Source organism: Cetorhinus maximus, chromosome 1 (assembly GCF_964194155.1).
Source record: "Cetorhinus maximus chromosome 1, sCetMax3.hap1.1, whole genome shotgun sequence".
NCBI lineage: Eukaryota > Metazoa > Chordata > Chondrichthyes > Lamniformes > Cetorhinidae > Cetorhinus > Cetorhinus maximus.
This window is the reverse complement of record NC_135879.1, coordinates 59,310,238-59,334,877: the sequence shown is the minus strand read 5'-3', so window position 1 is coordinate 59,334,877 and position 24,640 is coordinate 59,310,238. Positions and strand designations below refer to the sequence as shown.

Below are 24,640 nucleotides of genomic sequence, written 5' to 3'. Positions count from 1 at the left end.
CCCAAATAAGAGGCACCCGAGCCCACAGCCTGGCTGCTAAGGTTTAGCTGTTGGCCTCGCTAAATGGCTTAGGCACCATGCATCACTGGTAAAATACTAGCAGCAGCAGCAGGAACAAGCAGTAATTGATCATTAATTAGCCACTTAAGGGCCTCAATCTGCCAGTCTGCTCCCAGGGGTGGCATAAAATTCAACTCACCTATGTGGTGCCGAACTCCATTAGATCTTTTTTTTAAAAAAGCTTAATATGATGAAAATTATTTTCAGTAGCTTAAGCAGCATTTCTCAATGTGAGCACATTAGAAGTACACATGTATAATGGATTGCAAATATTTGATGCATAATGATGGAGCAATCACTCTAAATTTTTAAAACATTTTTCTTGGGGATTTATTCCCCATCCTGGTTGGCCTGAGAAAATGGTAGTGAGCCTTCTATGGAAGCAACTCTAATCCACATGGTTATGGTGCTCTCCTGAAACTATTAGGTAATGAATTCCATGATCCAGCGATCTTTATTGCAGGAGACACATTGAGACAGGCAAGTCACAGAATTGTTACAGCACAGGATGGCCCATTTGGCTCATCGTGTCTGCACCAGCTCTCTGAATGAACAATTCATCTAATGTCATTCCCCACCTTCTCCCAATAACCCTGCACATTGTTCCTCTTCAGATAACAGTCTAGCTCCCTTTTGAATGCTTCAATTGAATCTGCCTCCACACACTCAGGCAGTGCATTCCATACACTCAGGCAGTGCATTCCACACCTTAACCACGCACTGCGTGAAAAAGCTTTTCCTTGTGCTGCTTTTGCTTCCTTTAAACAATTACTTTAAATCTTGTTCTTGACGCTTCCACCAGTAGGAACAGTTTCCCCCTATCTACTCTGTCCAGATCCCTCATGATTTTGAATAGCTTTACCAAATCTCCTCTCAGCCTTCTCTTCTAAAAGGAAAACAGTCCCAACTTCTCCAATCTATCTTCAAAACTGAAATTCCTCATCCTGGAACCAACTTCTAATGCCTTCACATCTTTCCTAAAGTGTGGTGCCCAGAACTGTACGCAATACTCCAGCTGAGGCTGAGCTAGTGTCTTATACAAGTTCAACATAACCTCCTTGCTCTTGTACTCTATACCTCTATTAATAAAGCCTAGGATACTGTATGCTTTATTAACTACCCTCTCATCCTGTCTTGCCACCTTCAGTGCCTTATGCACATAAAAATCCAGGTCGCTCTGCTCTGGCACCCCCTTTAGATTTGTACCCTTTTTATTTTATATTGCATCTCCATTTCACTCGTCACAAAGTCCTCAGCCTCTGCCCTGCTCTTTTAGCCATGGTGATGTTTGTTCGATCCAGCAGTTAGATCCAATATAAAAACAGAAAATGCTGGAAAAAGGTTGAAATGTTGAAGGTGAGACACCTAGCAACAGTGCTGCTGATGGTCAGGGGGATGTTTGTTAGGTAGAAAATAATCATTGCCTGGCATTTGTCAGCTAAGCCTGGATGTTCTCAATTACATTATGAAGGTTTGTTAATGTCAATTACATTGTTAAGGGAAACAGGTGATGGGTATTTGAACACACAAATACGGGATAGGTGGGACACTGGGTGTGAGTGAGGAGTGTTGACACTGAACAAAGTCAATAAATTCTCTCAACAATGAAAAGCTGTGTCTTAATTTTGACTTCAACAAACGATGTGGATCCTGTTAACATTGGTAGCAGAGAATGGTTGGCCTAAAGGTGAAGATTGAAAACTAAGATACCTTTTCAGACAGGAGATTGTAATTGGAGTTATTTTGGAGAAGAATGGCTGAAACAAAGCATAGAGCATCAGGGTATGATTTTCCACCTTTGTTCTGTGAAACTGAACTTTACGGCCAATGGAAGAATGAATTGGATATATGGACACGGGTTACGTTCTTACCAAAGGAAAAGTAAGGTATGGCCTTGGTACTTTCACTTCCCTCCAGAAACAGGATCAGGTGCAAAGTATTTTCAGAGCTAGAAGCTAATCATTTGGACACTAAGAATGGTTTGGATAATTTCTTAAAATTTATGGACAAAATTTATAAGAAAGATGATATGTTAAATGCATATGAGGCATGGTCAGATTTTAATAAACTTAGAAGGATGGACGGTTATTCCATAGAAGATGATATTATGGAACTTAACAAGTTATATAACAGATTGCAGAAATTCGATTCAGAAATTCAGTGCTTGCTTTCAAAGTGTTAGATTGTGCTAAAGTATTGAACATGGATAGACGCCTGGTCTTGACTGGAGTTAGATTGTCAAAAAGAGTTACGCTTTTGCAACAGATGTCTGAAGCTTTAAAAAAAATTTTTTTGGTAACATTCATTTCCAGACACTTTCATGACACCAATGGAACATTCAGAGGTAACACAAAAGATGGAAGATTCAATGATGGCAGCATTTCTAGACTATTTAGATATGGGGCGCAATCATCAATATGAAAGAACCACAAACAAAAGAAATGAGGATAGAGACTCTTTTGGAAGCTCTAACAGACAACAGGAATTGGGTAACTATGGCAGAAGAATGTACCTCAGGAAAACAGAGGAATGGCAAACAGGTGCTTCACATGTGACTCAAAATATCATTATGCAATGAACTGTCCAAAATGGAATAGCAGGTTTTTGAAATGATACATGACATAGAAGGATCGCAAGGAGATGACAACGACACTTATCAGTCAGAGGGAATTGTACTGGTCACCAGAAAGCTTTAGTCCAGTAATGCGTGTTCTAGTTGTAGACTCATTCAATTGTGTTGTGTTAGATAGTGGATGCATGTCCACTGTATGTGGAGAAAAAAAAAAAAAAAAAAAAAAAAAAAAAAAAAATAAAAAAAAAATAAAAAAAATTAAAAAAAAAAAAAAAAAAAAAAAAAAAAAAAAAAAATGACAAAACAGTTAATGTCACTAAAGTGAGTGACGATTCAGTGTAAAATAGCCGGGGTAAACCATTTTATCAGCACAGATGTAGTATCCAGTGAAATACTTTTACTGTTGATTAAGCCATCTATGAAAGGCTCAAATGAAATTAGACATGGAACACGATAAGGCAAGTGTTTTTGGGAAATCTGTATATTGACAGTTTACACAATCGGGACATTAATGTACCCCCTCAACAAGACCTAACATTTCTCATCCCAACGTTAAAGAAGTGTTGACGACATCAAGGGGATAGGAGTTTAAAGGAAAAAAGGCAAATTGTTTTAAAACTACATCGGCAGTTTGCCCTTCCATCTTGTCATAGGTTAAAAATTCTACTAAGGCATTCAGGGGTAATGAATAATGAATATACTAAACTTATAGAAGAGATGTGAGAAATGTGATTATATGTAAAAAAAAAATAGGAGAACACCATCAAGGTCCATAATGAGTCTTGAGACTTCAATGAAATTGTAGCAATGGACCTGAAGGCATGGAATAAGGACAAAAACATTTTTCTCTTACACTTCTTAGACATGGCAACTAGATTCAGTCTGTTAACAGGGATATGTAGCAAAGACAAAAAGGTAATTGTGGACAAGATAATGGGAAAATGGATTGGAACTAGGCTAAGAGCACCAGCTAAATTCTTAACAGACGATGTGTGAAAATATGAACATCATAGTTATGAACACAGCAGCTGACAATCCCTTTAGTAATGGGGTTTATGAAATAAATCATGCAATAATCGATGAGATGCTTCACAAAATCTTAGCTGACCAACCCAGCTGTAAATGGACATCTGGCTGTGCTGCCAACTGGCGTGGGCAGTCTATGCGAAGAATTGACTTCACATGGTTGGGGGCAACAGTCGCTATCAATTAGACACAAAAAAGGAACGAAACCTATCGGACCAACCGGCATCGACCTAGGCACTGGAAATGACAACAGCAATTGCAGCCCTGTCGACCCTGCAAAGTCCTTCTTACTAACATCTGGGGGCTAGGGCCAAAATTGGGAGAGCTCTCTCACACTCTAGTCAAGCAACAGCCTGACATAGTCATCCTCACGGAATCAAACCTTACAGATAATGTCCCAGACTCCACCATCACCATCCCTGGCTATGTCCTGTCCCACCGACGGGACAGACCCAGCAGAGGTGGTGGCACAGTGATATACAGTCAGGAGAGAGTTGCCCTGGGAGTCATCAACATCGACTCCGGACCCCATGAAGTCTCATGGCATCAGTTCAAACATGGACAAGGAAACCTCCTGCTGATTACCATGTACCGCCCTCCCTCAGCTGATGAATCAGTGCTCCTCTATGTTGAGCATCACTTGGAGGAAGCACTGAGGGTGGCAAGGGCGCAGAATGTTTTCTGGGTGGGGGACTTGAATGTCCATCACCAACAGTGGCTCAGTTGCACCACCGCTGACCGAGCTGGCTGAGTCCCAAATGACATAGCTGCTAGGCTGGGTCTGTGGCAGGTGTGAAGGCTAAGTGATCCCACAACCAACGGACCAGATCCAAGCTCTGTAATCCTACCTCATCCAGGCGCGAATGGTGGTGGACAATTGAACAACCCACTGAAGGAGGTGGCTCCACAAATATCCCCATCCTCAATGATGGAAGAGCCCAGCACAGCAATGCAAAAGATAAGGCTGAAGCATTTGCTACAATCTTCAGCCAGAAGTGCCAAGTGGATGATCCATCTCGGCCTACTTCAGGGTCCCTAGCATCACAGATGCCAGTCTTCAGCCAATTCGATTCACTCCACATGATATCAAGAAATGGCTGAAGGCACTGGATACTGCAAAGGCTATGGGCCCTGACAACATTCCAGCAATAGGACTGAAGACTTGTGCTCCAGAACTTGGCACGACCCTAGCCAAGCTGTTCCAGTACAGCTACAACACTGGCATCTACCCGGCTATGTGAAAAATTGACCAGGTATGTCCTGTACACAAAAAGTAGGACAAATCCAACCTTGTCAATTACTGCCCCACCAGTCAACTCTCCATCATCAGTAAAGTAACGGATGGAGTAATCAACAGTGCTATCAAACGGCACCTGCATAGCAATAACCTGCTGACTGATACCCAGTTTGGGTTCCACCAGGGCCACTCAGCTGCTGACCTCATTACAGCCTTAGTTCAAACATGGACAAAAGAGCTGAACTTCCGGGGTGAGGTGGGAGTAACTGCCCTTGACATCAAGGCAGCATTTGACTGAGTGTGGCATCAAGGAGCCCTAACAAAACTGGAGTCAATGGGAATCAGGGGGAAGACTCTCCGCAGGTTAGAGTCATATCTAGCATAAAGGAAGATGGTTGTGGCTGCTGGGAGGTCCGTAATCTCAGCTCCAGGACATCACTGCAGGAGTTCCTCAGGGTAGTGTGCTAGGCCCAACCATCTTCAGCTGCTTCATCAATGACTTTCCTTCCATCATAAGGTCAGAAGTGGGGATCTTCACTGATGATTGCACAATGTTCAGCACAATTTGTGACTCCTCAGATACTGAAGCAGTCTCTGTCCAAATGCAGCAAGACCTGGACAATATCCAGGCTTGGGCTGACAAGTGGCAAGTAACATTCGTGCCACACAAGTGTCAGGCAATCACCATCTCCAACAAGAGAGAATCCCACCATCATCCCTTGATGTTCAATGGCATTACCATCACTGAATCCCCCACTCCCAACATCCTGGGGGTTACCATTGACCAGAAACTGAACTGGACTAGCCATATAAATATTGTGGCTACAAGTGCAGGTCAGAGGTTAGAAGTCCTGCAGGGAATAACTCGCCTCCTGACTCCCCAAAGCCTGTCCACCATCGACAAGGCACAAATCAGGAGTGTGATGGAATACTCCCCACTTGCCTGGATGAGTGCAACTCCCACAATAGTCCAGAAGCTAGACATCATCCAGGACAAAGTTTTGATTGGCACCACATCCACAAACATTCACTCCCTCCACCACCAACACACAGTGGCAGCAGTGTGTACTATCTACAAGATGCACTGCAGGAATTCACCAAGGCCTCTTAGACAGCACCATCCAAACCCATGGCCACTACCATCTAGAAGGACAAGGTCAGCAGATAGATGGGAACACCACCACCTGGAAGTTCCCCTCTAAGTCACTCACCATCCTGACTTGGAAATATATCGCTATTCCTTCACCGTCACTGGGTCAAAATCCTGGAACTCCCTTCTTAACAGCAGTGGGTGTACCTACACCACATGGGACTGCAGCGGTTCAAGAAGGCAGCTCACCACCACCTTCTAAAGGGCAACTAGGGATGGGCAATAAATGCTGGCCCAGCCAGCGACGCCCACATCCCGTGAATGAATAGAAAAAAAATTATGGGAGAAATCCAAAAATACCTTTGGTGATATGGGATTATTGCCCTGCTTTGGAACTAAATACGATTAGTTCATATTTTTCTGAGCACTTGAATGCCGTGCATGCAGGTGAAAGGCATTTATCAAGGCTGAGGTTTCAGAGAAAATTCAGTGAATCTTACAGCACCGCAAAAAGCCATCAGAAATAAATTTTAATCCAGGGGACATGGTATATTACAAAACAGAAAAGCAGAAAGAATGGAAAGGTCTGGGTAAGGTTATAGGCAGTGAAGGAAAAACAGTGATTTTGCAACATGGCAATCAAACTGTTAGGGTACATTCCTCTAGGCTAAATGGCACCGATTATACATTTATAGAATCTGACATGTAACAAAGTGAAGGGGCACCAAGCGCTTCACATACACATGTTGGACAATTATGAGGAGCAGGTTATGGCAGAAAAACAGATGAATGAACATGAACAAGGTGACACTGAAGTGCAGGATGCCTGTCATCCCAAAGGACAACTACCCAAAGCTGGCACTAGAGTAACATACATGGTTAGGGCCAGTGAATGGAGGGATGCCACCATTATTGGAGAAAAGGAAAAGCCACTGGCAAATACAAACACTGGCTGAATGTGCAAGATGAGGGACAGAAAGGTAAGACCCATCAATTGGCAAATTGAGGTAAAAATGCAGTGAGTGTTCTGGAAGTGGACCAGGAGTGATCACGGTCCTAGGAAAAGATCACAGATCTGATCGTAGTAGGGAGAGATTGTGTAGCAGTAGTCCAGAAAGAGGTAGGAAGGCGAAGAGAGATCATAGTTTGACAAGAACAAGGACCATAGAACAGGCTAGGAATGCCATGAGAATTAGAAGCCCTTATGATAGAGACGTTTTAGTGACTACTAACAAATTAGAAGATAAGTTGATAAAGGAAGCCAAACAAAAGGAGTTGGAAAGAATTTGGTTTATACACAAATACTAGACGGGACAGCCAACCTTGTCTTATAGGTGGATATGCACAGAAAAGGTACTTCCTGATGGCACGTATAAAGCTAAAGCTAGACTAGTAGCTCTGGGTTTCGAAGAAAGGCTTGGTAATCAGTATGTCAGGGTGGACCCCCCCTACTGCAAGAAAAGTGAGCTTGAAGATTTTCTTAGCTCTTAGCAACATATTCATGGGAATGTACATCCACTGATATAAAAAGGTGCATTTTTGCAGGGCGAGAAATATGAAATGGAAGTGTTCTTGAAACCACCTAAAGAAGCCTGCGTTATAAAAGGGAAACTGTGGAAATTAAACAGTGTGCTTCTGAGCTGAATGAGGCATCAAGGGTATGGTATTTCTCAGTTAGGTCCATCCTGCTGAAAACGGGCTGTATTTAGCTTACCCAGCAATGCTGTATTGGTATCACAAGGAGAAACTAGCAGGCATCTTCATAATGGGTGTTGATGATTTTCTGTAGAGAGGTTCTGCAGAATTTGAACAATGGGTGACAGATAAAATAAAGAAGGAATTCAAGGTTGGAAGTCAGGTTTCGGGGGCCTTTAAATGTATAGGGGTAGACATTAAGCAGAAGAAGTCAGTAGTGAATCAACAATCTTACTTAGAAAACTTCAACTGCATCCCAATAGATTGGGTCGGGTCCTCAGAGAGAACACTGCATCCAAGGAAGAAACAGACCAATTATGAAGTTTGATTGGACAGTCCAACTGGTTGTGCACTCAGACTAGACCTAATGCCAGTTATGACATATTGAAACTGAGTACCATGATGAAACATGCTACAGTTGAAGTTCTCAAACCAAATAAAACATGAAAGAAATTAAATTTGGAGAAATGCGCACTCAAATTTTCAGCTTTGGGTGATCCAGAAGATATGAGGTTAGTCATTTTTACCAATGTTTCACATGCCAATCTTCCAGACGGATATTCTAGCACAGCAGGATTTATCATATTCTTGGTGGGAAAGAATAATAAATGTTGTCCATTGGCCTGGGAAGTGAAGAAAATAAAATGAGTAGTTAAAAACACCTTAGCTGCTGAAACACTGGCATTAGTAGAAGCAATAGATATGGACATGACCTATCTAATATACTGAAGGAAATACTATACAAGGGGCAATCGGACAAATGTTTGTCTTTAGAATGCTATGTGGATAACCATTGTCTTTGGAACAATGTTCATTTCGACAAAGGGTGTCACTGGAAAAAAGGTTGAAGATTGACCTTGCTAGCATAAAGGAAATGTTGGAAAGAAGGGAGATTCCAAAATAAAATGGGTAGATGCAAATCATGAATTGTCAGACTGTTTATGAAGAGAGGCACTTGCTCTAAGAAATTACTAGGTGTACTAGAAGAGGGATGCCTTGTGTTATAATGAGAATATTAAGGCCAATATTTTCTTTGATTGTTTTGTAATTATTTATATGAGAAAGAAGAAAAAGTTTAAAAGGGGACTATGGAATCTATTAATAATTGGTTGTATTATAATGTGAGACATAGATAAAAAATATAATTTTGTTTCTTTTTGATTAGTTTGAAAGATTGTTCTTGTGTTTTCAAATGTTTTAATGTAAAGAAAAGAGAATCTGACAATGCCTTTTCAAATACATTGTTATGGTTTGTTAATGTCAATTACATTGCTAAGGGAAACAGGTGATGGTATTTGAACACATAAATAGGGGATAGATGGGACACGGTGTGAGCAAGGATTGTTGACCCTGAACTCAGTCAATTAACACTCCCTCACAGCAAGGAGAGGAAAAGTCTCTGTATTTAGGAGGCTGAGTTCTGCAGGCTTCATCAAGAAGGATAAAAATTGGGAGTTGCTGACCTGTAACTCTCCCTACAAGCCATTTCTTCAATCAATTTGTTTAACAACATTCACCAGGAGGCGCTCTGTCTCGGGCCAAGTACTGCTGTTCCTGATTCCGTTGCTGCCCCTACTACAAGACCTGGTGCCTGAGGCCTAAGGGCCTTTGAATTGGGAGGGGGGGGGGGGGGGTGGGGGTGTGTGTGTGTGTGTGTGCAGAGGGAGAGAGGGAGGGATGACAAGACCACCCCCCAGGAGGGAGGACTGCAACACCACTAAAGGACATTTTTCTCAAAAAAAATCTAGAGTTGGGTGACTGTGGAAATTTGAGGGGCTGTGAACTGGTTTGGCAGGGGGAGGAGAGAAGACACTACAAGACCTCGAGGGAGGGGTGTGTATGTGAGTTCAGGGACTTGTGACTGAACAATAATTTGAGCCCAATTGAAGATCCCGCCCTCCCTCTTTGTCCAAATGTGGGATAATTGGTGCTGTCCAGTGAAGAATCAATTGACCTTGTCATCAAAATCCTGTTTGAAGGACTGTGCCTGGGCTGTACCAACTGCGTGGGTGAAGATATCGTCCTCCCACTGCAGGAAGACCAAAAGACGACTTCATCCATCAAGAGCCCGCCGCCCCCCACTCCCAACCCAGTGGCACCCATCCATCCTGTGCCCTTTCATTCTTCCTCCTGTCTGTGTCTCTCTTGCTCTTTATAATTTTATATATATATTTGGGGTGACTACTTATCTTTCCATTTTTGTCTCTCCGCCCATTACATTGTTTCACCCGGAAAACTTGGGGTGGTGTAGCTCATACTAAGTGGCATCACCACCTGCGTCAGTGACAGGGTCCACCAAGACCTATGTGGGAGGCAGCTGCTTCTTCAAATGCTACTCCTGCGGCCCTGTCGCCATTTCTGTCTAAAAAACATTGGATGAAGAGCTACACCCACCCCAGCATGACAATTGAGGCCTGCGTAAGGGCCATGGCTGGAGTTGTCGGCCCATCAGCCTTTGTTGCAGCTTCAAAAATGTACGGCAAGGCCAATTGCCTCTTATGAAATGGAGGTCTCCCTCCCTCAGCACCCTTCCCAGTAAAGGAGGGGGAGACACCATTCCTCTGAAATAGGCGAGGCTAAAGGGAAGATCTGACCCCTGCAGAAGAGGTGTTCGTGCCCGAGGGACCTTCCACTTTGCCCAACTTGGGAGGGGGTGTCCCAACAGACCACCGCAGTCTCCTGCAATTAAGTCAGGCGGGCTGGAGGCAGATGCGGGTGAGGTACGAGAGGCTGAACCCACCCAGCAACAACTCTGGGTTCCTGCCCTTCCGGTCTGGGACTGCGTTGTCGAATCCCTAGACGTTGGGTCACTGGGTGGTGGGAACGATGGGGAAGGTCCCCCTCGCTCTGTCCCAACCTTTTAGACTGGGTGCCTTGGCCATTAGTTTGGAACTCTTTCCGCACACGCCGGGTGACCTGGTGCCTGGTGGAGCTGGGCTCCAAACTGCTGCTGCCCTTTGACCCAGAGGACCCCTCCGTTGTTGATCCTGGAGGTTTGGACTCAGATGGTGACTGCCTGGAGGACGACAGTGGCTCGGTGAAGGGCACTGGGGACAATTTGGAATCCATTGTCAGAGAGGCGGTGGATGCCCTCATGCCCCTTCATTCCCCTTTGAAGAACTCTGGGATTTTCTGGAAACCACTCTCAGTCACCGTGCCAGAGTCCAACTGGCCTTCAACCATTAGTCGGGCTTGGCGCTGCTTGTTCAATCTGTACGCTTGGCCTAAAATGCCTTGGGCGTGGACCAGAATGAGCAGCGCAGACTGAAGACGTTCCTTGCTGGGCTCCTGAGTGGAGGGCTACAAACCCCTCTGCACAGTAAGGTGATAGTGGTGGTGTCAATTTGCTTTGCCATGAGGATAGCCATAGCCAGCCTCAACATCAACACCAGCAGAGAAGCACAGCGCAGGTTTCAGAACTTCTCACTCTTTGAGGGGGAAGTATGCAGTGTGGCTCCTGCAGGAAACCCACACCATTCTGGGAGACAAAGCTACAAGGCTCCTGGAGTGGCAAGGAGGGGCCCATGAGTCACCTGGCCTCAATTTCTGGCAGGGTGACTGTCTTGTTGGCCCCACTTTTTCAGCCGGAGATCTTGGAGGTCAAGAGGCCTTTGCTAAGCCGTTTGTTCCATCTCACCGTCTGCTTGGGAGACATGACACTTCATTCCGTGAATGTAATACATTCCCCAGGCTGGGCCACCGCAAACGAGCTTCTTTGACGAAATGTCCACTATTCTCAGCTTCAATGATGCTGGCGAGTGCATTTTCCTCGGGGGGGGGGGGGGGGGGGGTGGAATTTCAACTGCACTCCTGAGGCGAGGGACCATATCTCCATCCTGACTCCAACATCTTCACTTTTGAGGGGCCTGGAGTCAGAATATCCAGACTTGAGCGCCTTTACATTCCTAAGGCGCTTGTGTCATGTGTTCCAGTGGTTTCTGTGCAGTGGGTGCCATGTCTGGACCACCGTCTATAGTGTGGGTGGAACTCACTCCATTCTGCACTCGGATGGGGTCCACATACTGGCAACTTTAACAATCTGCTCCTGGTGAACGAGCGGTTCTGGGTCTCGTTCCATCACTTCTGGGCCAGCTAGAGACGGAAGCAGGGAAGCTTCCCCTCCTTGAGGCTATGGTGGGACATAGGCAAAGCACCTTTAGGATGTTTTACTATGTGAATGGCATTATATAAATAAGTTGTTGTTGCTGTTGTTTTGTGTCCCTATTATGTGCACAAGTTGCAAAGATTTGGAATTCAGTAGTAGTTCAATGAGATACTTTGCAATTGAGAAAATATCAGCACTTTCATTGTAACCATAGCTAATTTCCATGCCACATACTCCCAAGTACTCTTATAATGTATATAATCATCTCTTTTTCATTTGTATTTTGGAATGCAAGCCTGAATTATTGGGTACTAGATTTTGTTGCAGAGTTTGTAGTAGGTATTGCCAGCAAGATTTATTTTAGGGATTTATCATCAGTCACTGCCAATGGCAAAATAATTTACCTTTGTGTTCATATTGTCTAATGTGAATTACTTTGTTGTATTGAGAAACTTATTCATAGCAAGTTCCTTCTTGTGCAAGTTTTACTGTCTATTAAGAGAGGAACAGGGAGTGGTACATATATTAGCCATCACACATGATGGGACATTTGTTGTTCATTATTAGGGGAAAAGATAACATGCAGTATAAAAACTGGCATTTGAAAGATTTTTGTGATGACGAAGCACTGTAATTTCAGAATCACCTCAAGTGCCTCAAACAGGGTACACCAATCATTTACAAGCATTTTCTGTCAATGGAAAGAAAGCAGCGGTTAGCTAACCACACACATTAACTTTACTGCTAATAACTTGCACATATGGGGGGGGAAATAAATAAGTAATTAAATGAGTTAGGGTGTCTATTTATAGCCAAGGTAGATATTTATAGATGCAAATGTTGGAAATGAACAATGGAATCAAATAGAAAATGAAAGATTACAGGTGGGATTACATATAATGAATGATCCTTCATCAGAACTAATAGAAAAGCTGGAGGACAAATATAAAAGGGTTTTTTAAAAATCAGCAAGTCAGAACGTATTCAAGAGGATGTGGGAACAAGAGGTACAGATATATAGTTCAAATGTGACAGCTACTTTCAGTAAGAAACAACAGAAATTAAGATGCTGGAAAGAAGTGCAAAGGGCTTTCTATCATACAATAGTCTTGGAAAAGGTGCAGAAGAAAGTTACTAGATTGGTGCCAGGGATAAGGGACTTGATGTAAGCTTGACAAACAAGCTGGGATTGTTTGTCTTTAGAGCAGACAATGTGAAGTGGAGAATTAAGAGTAATGTTCAAAGTTATTAAGGGTTTTGATTGAGAAAATAAAGCAAAACTGTTTCCCACCGGCAGGATTAACCCGATGGCCCTAATTTACCTTCCCCCGCCTCCTACCCAGAGGACACAGATTTAAGATAATCGGCAAATGAAGCAGAGGGGAGATGAGGTAAATTATTTTTATGCAATGACTTATGATCTGGAATGTATTGCGTGAAGGAGTGGTAGAAGCAGTTTCAATAATAACTTTCAAAAGGGAACTGGATGCATACTTGAAAAAGGAAAGTTTTCTGGCACAGGCACAATATACCTTCTTCTGTGCTTTGTGATTCAACCTGCAAGGGGTTTTGGATACCATGGAACCTGTAAACCAAAGATTATAGAAAAGACAATGGATCAAGTTACATGCGGTTATTAAAAATAGTAAGTTAGACCACTGGGAGAATCCACCAGAAAAACCAGGAAGGTGACTAAAAGCTGAAGAACATGAAAATGAAATGATGTTCTGTGAATCAGTGTTGAGCTCAGCTGGAACTGCGTAACAGACCAAAAAGGTGGAAAGGTTAAAGTTGGGGTGGCTTGGACAAGGTGGTGGATTTGTGGGAGATTCACAGAAGGTCAGAATAATGCTGATGTGTAAAACAGTGATGCTCAGCGAAGTGGTCATCTGTCTACACTAGGTAGCCCCAATAAAGAGACAACACCATGAGGAAGCAAATGCAGCATAGTAGTTTGGAGAAAATACAGATTGTTGTGCAAATGTTTGAAGCCCCCGAGAAAATGTAGGAAATCATATTCCCATTCATTGCTGAGAAACAATATTACTTACAATGCAATTATTGTTGTAAATGGTCTGACAACGGTATACTGCAAAACTCCAAGCTTGCACCTAAACAGCAACACCCTACCAAAGAAAGCACAAACCAAAAGATTATCAGAATGAGCACAATTTAGAAGGTAATAGAAAACGCTACTCTGAAAACTTCAGCAGCCTATAGTGAAACATGATTAAATTAGCATTTTCAATAAATATGAAATCTGGAAAATGAACTTGTAATTATAAACACTCTAAGACACTTGTGTATAGTATAAGCCAATTAAAATGCTGTAACAAAGGCAGATATTATATAATTTACAAATGCCTTATTTCTGGATCATAAAAAAATAAAAACTTATACACTGGAATTCACAGCAATAGAAAAATATACAACAGAGCAATACAATTCAAACCAAATTCAGGACGTTTCTTAAAAATTCAGTATTTGTAGATTTTTCCATAGACTGTTCTCAATTGCCATTTTCTCCTAAAGACAACGAACACAATCTACTGAGAACAAGCTACATATCAATTGTGGGATGTTGATGTCAGATGATAAGTTCTGATCAGATGAAAGATCCTTGACCTGAACTGTTAACTCTGCTTCTTTCACCACAGATGCTGCCTAGCCTGAGTATTTTCAACAGTTTCTCTTTTTATTTGAAACTTCCAGCGTCCACAGCAGTTTGCTTTCGTATTAAATAATGAGCTAATGTAGATGATTAGAGGCACGAACATTGTATATGGAGTAAAAGATTTTCATTTTTCAGTTTTCTCTCAAAAAACGGATAAGGACATGATGTGATTTGCTACTTTTTAAAAAGCCAGATCACAAAATATGTATAGCAAAATTTTTGAAAGGATTAGAAGTAATTCCACCATGTTGTCAAGCTGCCATTAGCATTTCATGTAAATTTTTGAAATTGAAGACATATGACCTTTAGGTACTGACATTGACATCTCAAGTACTGTATACACAAGTATTTTAGCATAACTGAAAAGAGCAGCTGGCAATACTTGCAGAAAATGGGAAGACTGCTTCTCGGTTTAACATAACCATCCAATCATAGGATGATATAATGATACAGCACAAGAGACCATTTGGTCCATTGTGCTTTGGAACAGCTATCCAGTTAGTCTCTTTCCCCAAGCCCTGCAAATATTTTGCCCTTCAAGCAATTAAAAAAAAAAAATTCATTCGTGGGATGTGGGCTTCACTGGCTGGGCCAGCATTTATTGCCCATCCCTAATGGCCCTTGAGAAGGTGGTGGTGAGCTGCTTTCTTGAACAGCTACAATTCATGTGGTGTAAGTACATCCAGAGAACTGTTAATAAGGGAGTTCCAGCATTTTGACCCAGCGACAGTGAAGGAACGGTGATATATTTCCAAGTCAGGATGGTGAGTGACTTCGAGGGGAACCTCCAGACGGTGGTGTTCCCAACTATCTGCTGCCTTTGTCCTTCTAGATGATAGTGGTCGTGGGTTTGGAAGGTGCTGTCTAAGGAGCCTTGGTGAATTCCTGCAGCGCATCCTGTAGATGGTACACAATGGTGCCACTGTACGTCGGTGGTGGAGGGGGTGAATGTTTGTGGATGCGGTGCCAATCCAGCGGACTGCTTTGTCCTGGATGCTGTCCAGCTGCTTCAGTGTTGTGGGAGCTGCACTCATCCAGACAAGTGGGGAGGATTCCATCACACTCCTGACTTGTGCCCTGTTGATGGTGGACAGGCTTTGGGGAGTCAAGATGTGAGTTACTCGTCACACGATTCTTAGCCTCTGACCTGCTCTTGTAGCCACAGTATTTACATGGCTAGGCCAGTTCAGTTTCTGGTCAATGGTAACCCCCCCAGGATGTTGGGAGTGGGGGATTCAGTGATGGTAATGCCATTGAACATCAAGGGGCGATGGTTGGATTCTCTCTTGTTGGAGGTGGTCATTGCCTGACACTTGTGTGGCGCAAATGTTACTTGCCACTTGTCAGCCCAAGCCTGGATATTGTCCAGGTCTTGCTGCAATTGGACATGGACTGCTTCAGTATCTGAGGAGTCACGAATGGTGTTGAACATCGTGCAATCAGCGAACATTCCCACTTCCGACCTTATGATGGAAGGAAGGACATTGATGAAGCAGCCGAAGATGGTTGGGCCGACACTACCCTGAGGAACTCCTGCGGTGATGTCCTGGAGCTGAAATGACTGACCTCCAACAACCACAACCATCTTCCTTTGTGCTAGGTATGACTCCAACCAGTGGAGAGTTTTCCCCTGATTCCCATTGACACCAGTTTTGCTAGGGCTCCTTGATGCCACACTCGGTCAAATGCTGCCTTGATGTCAAGGGCAGTCACACTCACCTCACTTCGGGAGTTCAGCTATTTTGTCCATGTTTGAACCAAGGCTGTAATGAGGTCAGGTGCTGAGTGGCCCTGGCGGAACCCAAACTAGGCATCAGTGAGCAGGTTTTTGCTAAGCAAGTGCTGCTTGATAGCACTGTTGATGACCCCTTTCATTACTTTACCGATGATGGAAAGTAGACTGATGGGACGGTAATTGGCCTGGTTGGATTTGTCCTGCTTTTTGTGTACAGGACAAACCTGGGGAATCTTCCACGTAGCCGGGTAGATGCCAGTGTTGTAACTGAACTGGAACAGCTTGGCTAGGGGCGCGGCAAGTTCCGGAGCACAAGTCTTCAGTACTATTGCCAGAATGTTGTCAGGGCCCATAGCTTTTGCAGTATACCACTGTGCCGCCACCTCTGCTGGGTCTGTCCTGCTGGTGGGTAAGGACATACCCAGGGATGGTGATGGAGGAGTTTGGGAAATTTTTACAATAACCTTTGAGGGTTATTGTTGAATTTGCTCCCACTGCCCCTTCAGGCATTGCGCTCCATATTATATCTCGTTGCTTAGCGTTTTTTCTTCATGTTGCCTTTGGTTTGTTTGTCAGTTAACTTAAATCTGTGTCCACTGGTTACTGGAAACAGTTCCTTTTTATTTACTCTATCAAAACACTTTGAGATTTTCACACCACTATCAAATTTTCTCTTAACCTTCTCTGCTCTAAGAAAAATTTCAGCCTTTTTAGTCACTACATGTCACTAAAGACTCTCATCTTTGGCAAAATACTGGTAAATCTCTTCAACACCCTCTCCAAGGTCTTGACATCTTTCCTCATGTGAGATAACTAGAATTGAATGCAATACTGCTGCCAAGGCCTGACTGGTGTTTTAGAAAAGTTTATTGTAACTTTCTTGCTTTTATGCACTATGCCTCTATTTATAAAGCCAAGGATTCAAATGCTTTTTTAAAAAAAAAGTCTTCTCAATTATACAGCTACAACACTGGCATTCATCGATAATGTAGAAAAATGATGAAATTTGTCCTGTCCACAAAAAGCTGGACACATTAATACTCACCAATAATCTGCTCACCAATAACCTGCTCACCAATGACTTGCTTGGGTTCTGCCAGGATCATTCACAAAACAAATAAATTCTTACAGCTAAGAGCTACTTTTCACGATGCACAATAGATACAATCTTACATGCTACAACTTAGAGCAACAGCCTAATGATACAAGGTCTTCCCTAATGCTCTTTATACATGCTCATTTAAAGGCAACTTTCATAAACTGCATCTTGTATGAATCAAAATTCAACCAGATAAGTGAACTTATCAAAAAAGTGCATCTGTTCATAAACCACCATTATAGCACTGGGGTGGAAATACAGAAAACAGTACTGGGCAACCCTTCATATAATCTTGATTTCTTTAATACAGTATGTAATAAACACACTGACAGGTCACCTAGCCCAGGCTAAACCCACTAAATTCAAGTTTTAAGGAAAGAAAAATAGTGCTTTTCACCTCAGGCTTTTAGGTATTTTGTAGTCACCTTTGTAATGCAAGAAACAGAACAACCGATTTATGCACAGTAAGATCCCCAAAATGGAAGAGAGATAAATGACTAGATCATGTGTTCTTTTTAGTGATTTTGGTTGAAAAATAAATATTGGGAAGGACAATGGGGAAATTCTCCAGCTTTTTTCAAAAAGTAGCATGAGATCATGAGTGGGCAATGCCTCATTTTAATGTCTCAGTTCAAACACGGCACCTACCGACCGTTCAGAGTGTCTTCAGTATTGGATGGAGTGTGGGCCTTGATTACGTGCTCATGTCTCTGGAGTGGGACTTGAACCCACAACTTTCTGACTCTGAAGCAAGAACTAAGGTTAATACTTATTATAAGAAACATTGGAAAGACCAAAACTATTGTCTTCAGTATCCACCACAAATACCATTCCCTACACACAGACTCCATCCCTCTCCCTGGCCAATGTCTGAGGCTCAATCAGACCATTCGCAATCTTAGCATCCACTTGGACCCCAAACTGAGCTGACAACCCTATATCCCCCCCAATCACCAAAGACTGCCTTTTTCCACAGGCATATCATAAGCTGCCTCTCCCTCATCTTTTACTGAAACCCTCAACTATGCTTTTCGTAGCTGTAGACTTTTTCTTGCCAGAGGGTTTAAACTAACTTGGCAAGGGGGTAGGAACCCGAGAGGTAATTCAGATAGGACAGAAACAAAGCTGGTAATGGTAGGAAGGAAAATAGTAAATGAAATTGAAAGGTAGCAGAAACAAAGCCAGCATCAAGTAGGGTCAAAATACGGGAGAATGTTAAAAAGGCAAAATTAAAGGCATTCTTTTTGACTGTGCGCAACATTTGCAACAAGGTAGATGAATCAATGGCACAATAGGAGTAAAGGGGCACCATCTAACTGCCATTACAGAGACGTGGCTGCAGGGTTATCAAAGCTGGGAACTGAAAATCAAGGATATCTGCTATTTAGGAAGGTCAGGAACAAAGGAAAAGGATGTGGGGTAGTGCTGTTAATAAAGGATGAAATCAGTGCATTAGTGAGAGAGGATCTTAGATCAGAAGATCAAGATGCAGAATCTGTTTGGGTGGAGCTAAGAACCAGCAGAGGGCAGCAAACATTGGTGGGAATTGTTTATAGGCTACCAAACAGTAGTGGTAATGTGGGAAATGATATAAATCAGGAAATTAGAGGTGCACATAACAAGGGTGATACAGTAATCATGGGGGACTTCAATCTACATATAGACTGGGTAAACCTAGATCTAGTATTGTGCAGTAAGAAAAGGCTAATTAATAATCTCATTGTAAAGGAGCCTTTAGTGAACAGTGATCATATGACAATAGAATTTTACAATAAGTTTGAAAGTGATGTAGTTCAATCCGAAACTAGGCTCTTAACAAAAGAAGCTGCAAAAGTACAAGGGACAAGTTGGCTGTGGTAGATTGGGCAACTATATTAAAATGTATGATGGTAGACAGGCAATGGCTAGCATTTAATGAATTAATACATGGCTTACAATAGATTTACATTCCTCTGAGGCATAAAAACCCAGCAGGAAAAGTGATTCAAACGTGGCTAACAAGCGAAGTTAATGATTGTTTTAGATCAAAGAAAGAGGCTTATAAAGCTGCCAAAAAAAAGCAGTAAGCCTGAGGATTAGGACCATTTTAGAATTCAGCAAAGGGGGAACCAAGAAACTGATAAAGGGGAAATAGAATATGAAAGTAAACTAGTGAGAAACATAAAAACAGACTGTAAAAGCTTCTACAGGTATGTAAAAAGGAAAAGATTAGCAAAGATAAATGTGGGCCCGTTACAAGCGGAGTCAGTAGAATTTATAATGGAGAATAAAGAAATGGCAGAGAAGCTAAACAAATACTGTGTGTCTATCTTCACGGAGGAAGATGCAAAAAGCCTCTCAGAAATACCGAAGAACTAAGGGACTAGCAGGAATGAGGGATTAGCAAGAATGAGGAACTGAAAGAAATTAGTATTAGTAGAAGTAGTAGTACTTTAGAGAAATTAATGGGACTGAAAATTGGTACAACCCTGGATCTGATGATCTACTTACCCAGAGTGTTGAAAAAGAGGTGGCTGTAGAGATAATAAATGCATTGGTGGGTATCAGGAAGATATCAATTTTCATAATGTTATTGGAATTTATTGTAAAGTAGAGTAATAGTGGGATGTGTGTGTGTCTTAACTGAATTAAGGGCAGCTGATCTGAAGGCTTTGATGTATAAGATAAGCTAGGTTTGCAATGTAAAGTAGGTAGATGTAGGTGTAAAGGGAATATCTGTATTTTTATATAAACCAGACTAGCTCAAATTCAAAAGTGTGTGAGAAACTTCACCTAGCCAGGAGAAGTTAAGAAACAATGTGTTTATTTTTCCCAAAGATTATTGATAAAATTGGTACTGAGAGATTTTTATTATTAGAGAGGTAAAGTCCAAAGACATAGTGAAACAATGGGAATTTGCATTCAAAGGGGAAAATATGTATAAAGGAGCGAAGGCTGTGTGTAAGGGTAGGCATTCTAAGATCTAACAAGTGTGAAAAGCCTTCAGCATGTAAGCCTCAAGCTGCTGCCTACAAAGAACTGAAGTTAAGAAAACTCACTTTGAATTCAACCGTTTCAGGGTATTGTGTTACTTTGCCTGGGTCTTTTAAAATCTGTGTCTTACTATTACCTTAACAAAGGTATAACTGGGGGGTTTAGATTAATGGGGGGAAGTTATCATAGTAGTAATTTGTAGATCTATGCATGTACTTAAAATCATTTCTTCTATTAATAAAGGTTTAATTTAGTTTTGTAAGGAATCTATAAGACTCAGTGGTCTTATTACTACTGAATTCAAGGCAGAGTCAACATGGATGTATGCAAGGGAAATAATGTTTGATAAACCTGAGATTTTTGAGAATGTTTCTTGCATAGATAAAGGAGAAACAATGGATGTGGTGTATTTGGATTTTCAGGAGGCTTTAAATAAAGTCCCACACAAGAGGTTAATAAACAAAATTAGAACACATGACATTAGGGGTAATATACTGGCATGGATTGAGAATTGGTTAACAGACAGAAACAAAGGGTAGGAATAAATGGGTCATTCTCAGGTTGGCAGGCTGTGACTAATGGGATACCACAAGGATCAGTGCTTGGGCTCCAGCTATTCACAATCTAGATCAACGATTTGGATGTGGGGGTGAAATATAGTATTACTAAGTTTGCTGATGACACAAAACTTGGTGGGAAGCTGTGAGGAGGATACAAAGAGGCTTCAAGGGGATTTAGACAGGCTAAGTGAGTGGGCAAGACCATTGCAGATGCAATATGTGGAAAAATGTGAAGTTATCCATTTTGGTAGGAAAAACAGAAATGCAGAGTATTTCCTAAATGGTGAGAGATTGGTAAGTGTTGATGTCCAAAAGGACCTGGGTATCCATGTTCATGAGTCACTGAAAACTAATATGCAGGTACAGCAAGCAATTTGGAAGGCAAATGGTATGTTTGCCTTTATTACAAGAGGATTTGAGTACAGAAGTAAAGATGTCTTGCTAAAATTGTTTGGAGCTTTGGTGAGACCACACCTGGAGTGTTGTGTACACTTATGGTCTCCTTAAGGAAGGGCATATTCGCATAGAGGGAGTACAACAAAGGTTCAGCAGACTGATTCCTGGGATAGTGGGATTTTCATATGAGAAGAGATTGAGGAGACTGGGCCTATATTCTCTAGAGTTTAGAAGAGTGAGAGATGATCGCATTGAAAAATACAATTTTTTTTTTTAAAACAGGGCTCGACAGGGTAGATGCAGTAATGATGTTTCCCCTGGCTGGGGGGGTCTGGGACCAGGGGACATGGTCTCAGAATAAGAGGTGGGCCATTTAGGATTGAGATGAGGAGGAATTTCTTCACACAGAGGGTTGTGAATCTGTGGAATTCTCTACCCCAGGGGGCTTCGGGGGCTCAGTAATTGAGTATGCTCGAGACAGGTCGTTTAGATTTCTAGATATTAAATACATCAAGGGATATGGGGATAGTGCTAGAAGTAGCATTGAGGTAGATGATCAGCCATAATCTAGTTAAATAGCGGAGAAGGCTTGAGAGACTAAATAGCCTACTCCTGCTCCTATTTCCTATGTTCATCCCACTTTGCACTCTCTGTAAACTTTAGTTAATTCAATGTTCTGCTGCCCTTATCCTAACTCATGCCAAGTTCCATTTGCCCATCACCCGTGTTTGCTGACTTTGGCGGCTCCTGATTCAGCAAGGCCTAAATTTTAAAATTTTCATTGTTGTTTTCATTTTTTTTCATGACCTCATTCCTCCCTACCTCCATCTTCCTCTAACCTTGAAAGCCTCCAAGTCCTCAAGCATTCCTGATTTTACTTGAACATCATTGGCAGCCGTGCCTTCAGCTGCCTCGGCCCTAAGCTCTGGAATTTCCTCCCTAAACTTTTCTCTCTAGCTTTCTCTCTTTTCCTTTAGGACGTTGCTTAAAACTTACTTTTGTTCACTTATTCACGTTACTTGTTCACGTGACCTAAAAGCTCATGCAGCTCGTAGTCATGCAAAGTTGTTTCTGGGCTTGTTTCTGCTCCTAATGTGATTGGACTGCAAACATTATCTGCAGTAAACTGATTCAAACCTGTGATACAATACATGCTGAAATTTTCAAATGAATTAGCCAAGATGGGTAGAATGGTCTTACTCATTTGCATTTATCACTAGAACAGTGCTTATTTTTAAACTTGCAACATTGTAGATAATACTAAAACAAAATGGTTAATAAAATCTTCACATACTGGTTAGTACATTACATGGTACAGGTTTTGGAATAATATATAGACCAAGGTTAGAATTTAACACAACACAGTACTGTAGAAAGGGTAGAAGCCAACCATGTAACATAGTTTAAAGCTCTGCAGGGAAATTAGCTGCATTTAAGCATGGCATCAACAGTTGAACATTACTACTTACTCTCCCATATGCCAAGAAGGACAGCAGCAGAGAGGAGGCAGATGTTTCTGTTGATCTTTAGCTTCCAGTAGTATCACCAAATTTGGGTACTGATACGTCAAATAGCTCAGTAGGAAGATCATGAAGTTATAGATGACATACGCTTCATAGCATTCTCGACATGTATCGACATATATAGCGATATGAGGATATTTCAGGGCTATCCACTGGTAAGAAAAAAAATGGTTTCATGTGAAAATAAGGAGCTGGACTTCGTTGTATTGCACAAACTTCAGCATCTGGATGCTAAATTGTTGTATAACGAGTACTTTGGATTTGCCTTTTTTTTAAAGACCACCCCAAACACCAAACCAAAGCAATAAAAGTCGTGAATTTATCCTAATCAGACCATGAAAAGTGAACATGAAATACATACCAATCACCTTCCATGTCAATGTATTCAAAACATAAAAAAATTTACAGCACAGGCCATTTGGCCTATTGTGTCTACGGATTATCCAGCCTAATCCCACTTTCCAACTCTTGGTTCATAGTGGTTACAGCACTTCAAGTGTATATCCAAGTATTCTTTAAATGCAAAGAGAGTTTCTACCTCTACCACTCTTTCAGGCAGTAAGTTGCAGAACCCCATTACCCCTGAGTGGTAATATTTCTCAACTCCCCCCCCTCCCCCCCCCAGTCTTTCTGCCAATTATTTTAATCCATGCCTTCTGATTATTGAGCTCCCTGCTGAGAAAAATAGGTCCTTCCTATTCACTCTATTTAGGTTGCTTATAATGTAATACAACATAATAAAGCTTCCCCTTAGTCCCCTATATTCCAAAAAAATGCCTGCACATCAAATTTTGCCTCGTAGCTAAAATTCTCCACTCCTAGGAACATTATTGCAGATTTCCTCTGCATTGTCTCTCATGCAATCACATCTTTCCTATAGTGCAGTGACCAGAACTGTACTTAACTGCATTTTGACTGTGCCTAAGCAACATAACTTCCCTGCTCTTATATTCTATACCTTGGCCATTAAAGGAAAGAATCCCATGTTTGTCCTTAATCACCTTATCTACCTGCCCTGCTACCTAAAAGGATCTGTGGACATTCACTCCAAGATCTCCCTTGTGGCTCTACACTTCAAAGTATCCTATCATTTATTGTGTATTCTCTTGTTTACTTTCCCTAAATGCATTACCTCACACTTCTCTAAATTGAATTCCAGTTCCCTCTTTTCTGTCCACCTACCTGCCAATGATATCTTCCTCCAGTCTACAGCTTTTTTCCTATCAATTGCATGGCCAAATTTTGTATATCTGGTAACTTCCTATTTATGCCTCCTACTTTTAAGTCTAAATCATTGAAGCAAGGGACCTACTACCGAGCCCTGTGGAATCCATCGGAATCAACCTTCCAGCCACAAAAATGGGCCTTCCAGTCACAAAACCACCCATCGACTATTACCTTTTGCTTTCATCTCCTAGCCAATTTTAGACCCAATTTACCACTTGCCTTTGGATCCTACAGGCTCTTACTTTTCTGACCATTGTGGCAAGTGAAACCTTGTCAAAAATTCACTTGGACTATGTCAAATGCTACCTCAAAAAAATTCAATCAGACAAGACCTTCCCTTAAGAAATCCCAGTAGTATGAATGCCAAATTTTTAATCCTCAATTCAATCCATATGGCCTCATTTGAAGGTCCTTCTAGCATATCACCCTTCTAAAGACTGAGAATGTTTCTTTAACTGATATTATAAACTGCCCACCCACCTCCTCTCCATTCTGTCTTAATACTTTGTTGCCCAGTAAGTCAACTTGCCAGTTCTGCCCATTCAAGTCAACACAAATGCTCAGTTAAAATTCAGGCTGGTACATAGCTGTTGTAGATTGTTAGCACCAACAATATTTCTGTACATGCCAAATATTTAGCATAAAACTTACTTTTTTCTAAATCCTAA

The 24,640-nt window shown here is 41.9% G+C and overlaps 1 protein-coding gene across 3 annotated transcripts in view; it reads right to left on the bottom strand.

Moving 5' to 3' along the window:
* The window catches only part of tmem184c (transmembrane protein 184C), a 57,410-nt gene that overhangs the window by 11,274 nt on the left and 21,496 nt on the right, over positions 1–24,640 (bottom strand). For all 3 annotated transcript variants that reach the window (XM_078541206.1, XM_078541215.1, XM_078541223.1), the window contains exons 5-6: positions 22,692–22,897; positions 13,837–13,911 (exon numbers count right to left, since the gene is read on the bottom strand). In XM_078541206.1, coding sequence (XP_078397332.1) covers positions 13,837–13,911; positions 22,692–22,897 — 281 coding nt within the window. The remainder of the gene's footprint in view (positions 1–13,836; positions 13,912–22,691; positions 22,898–24,640) is intronic.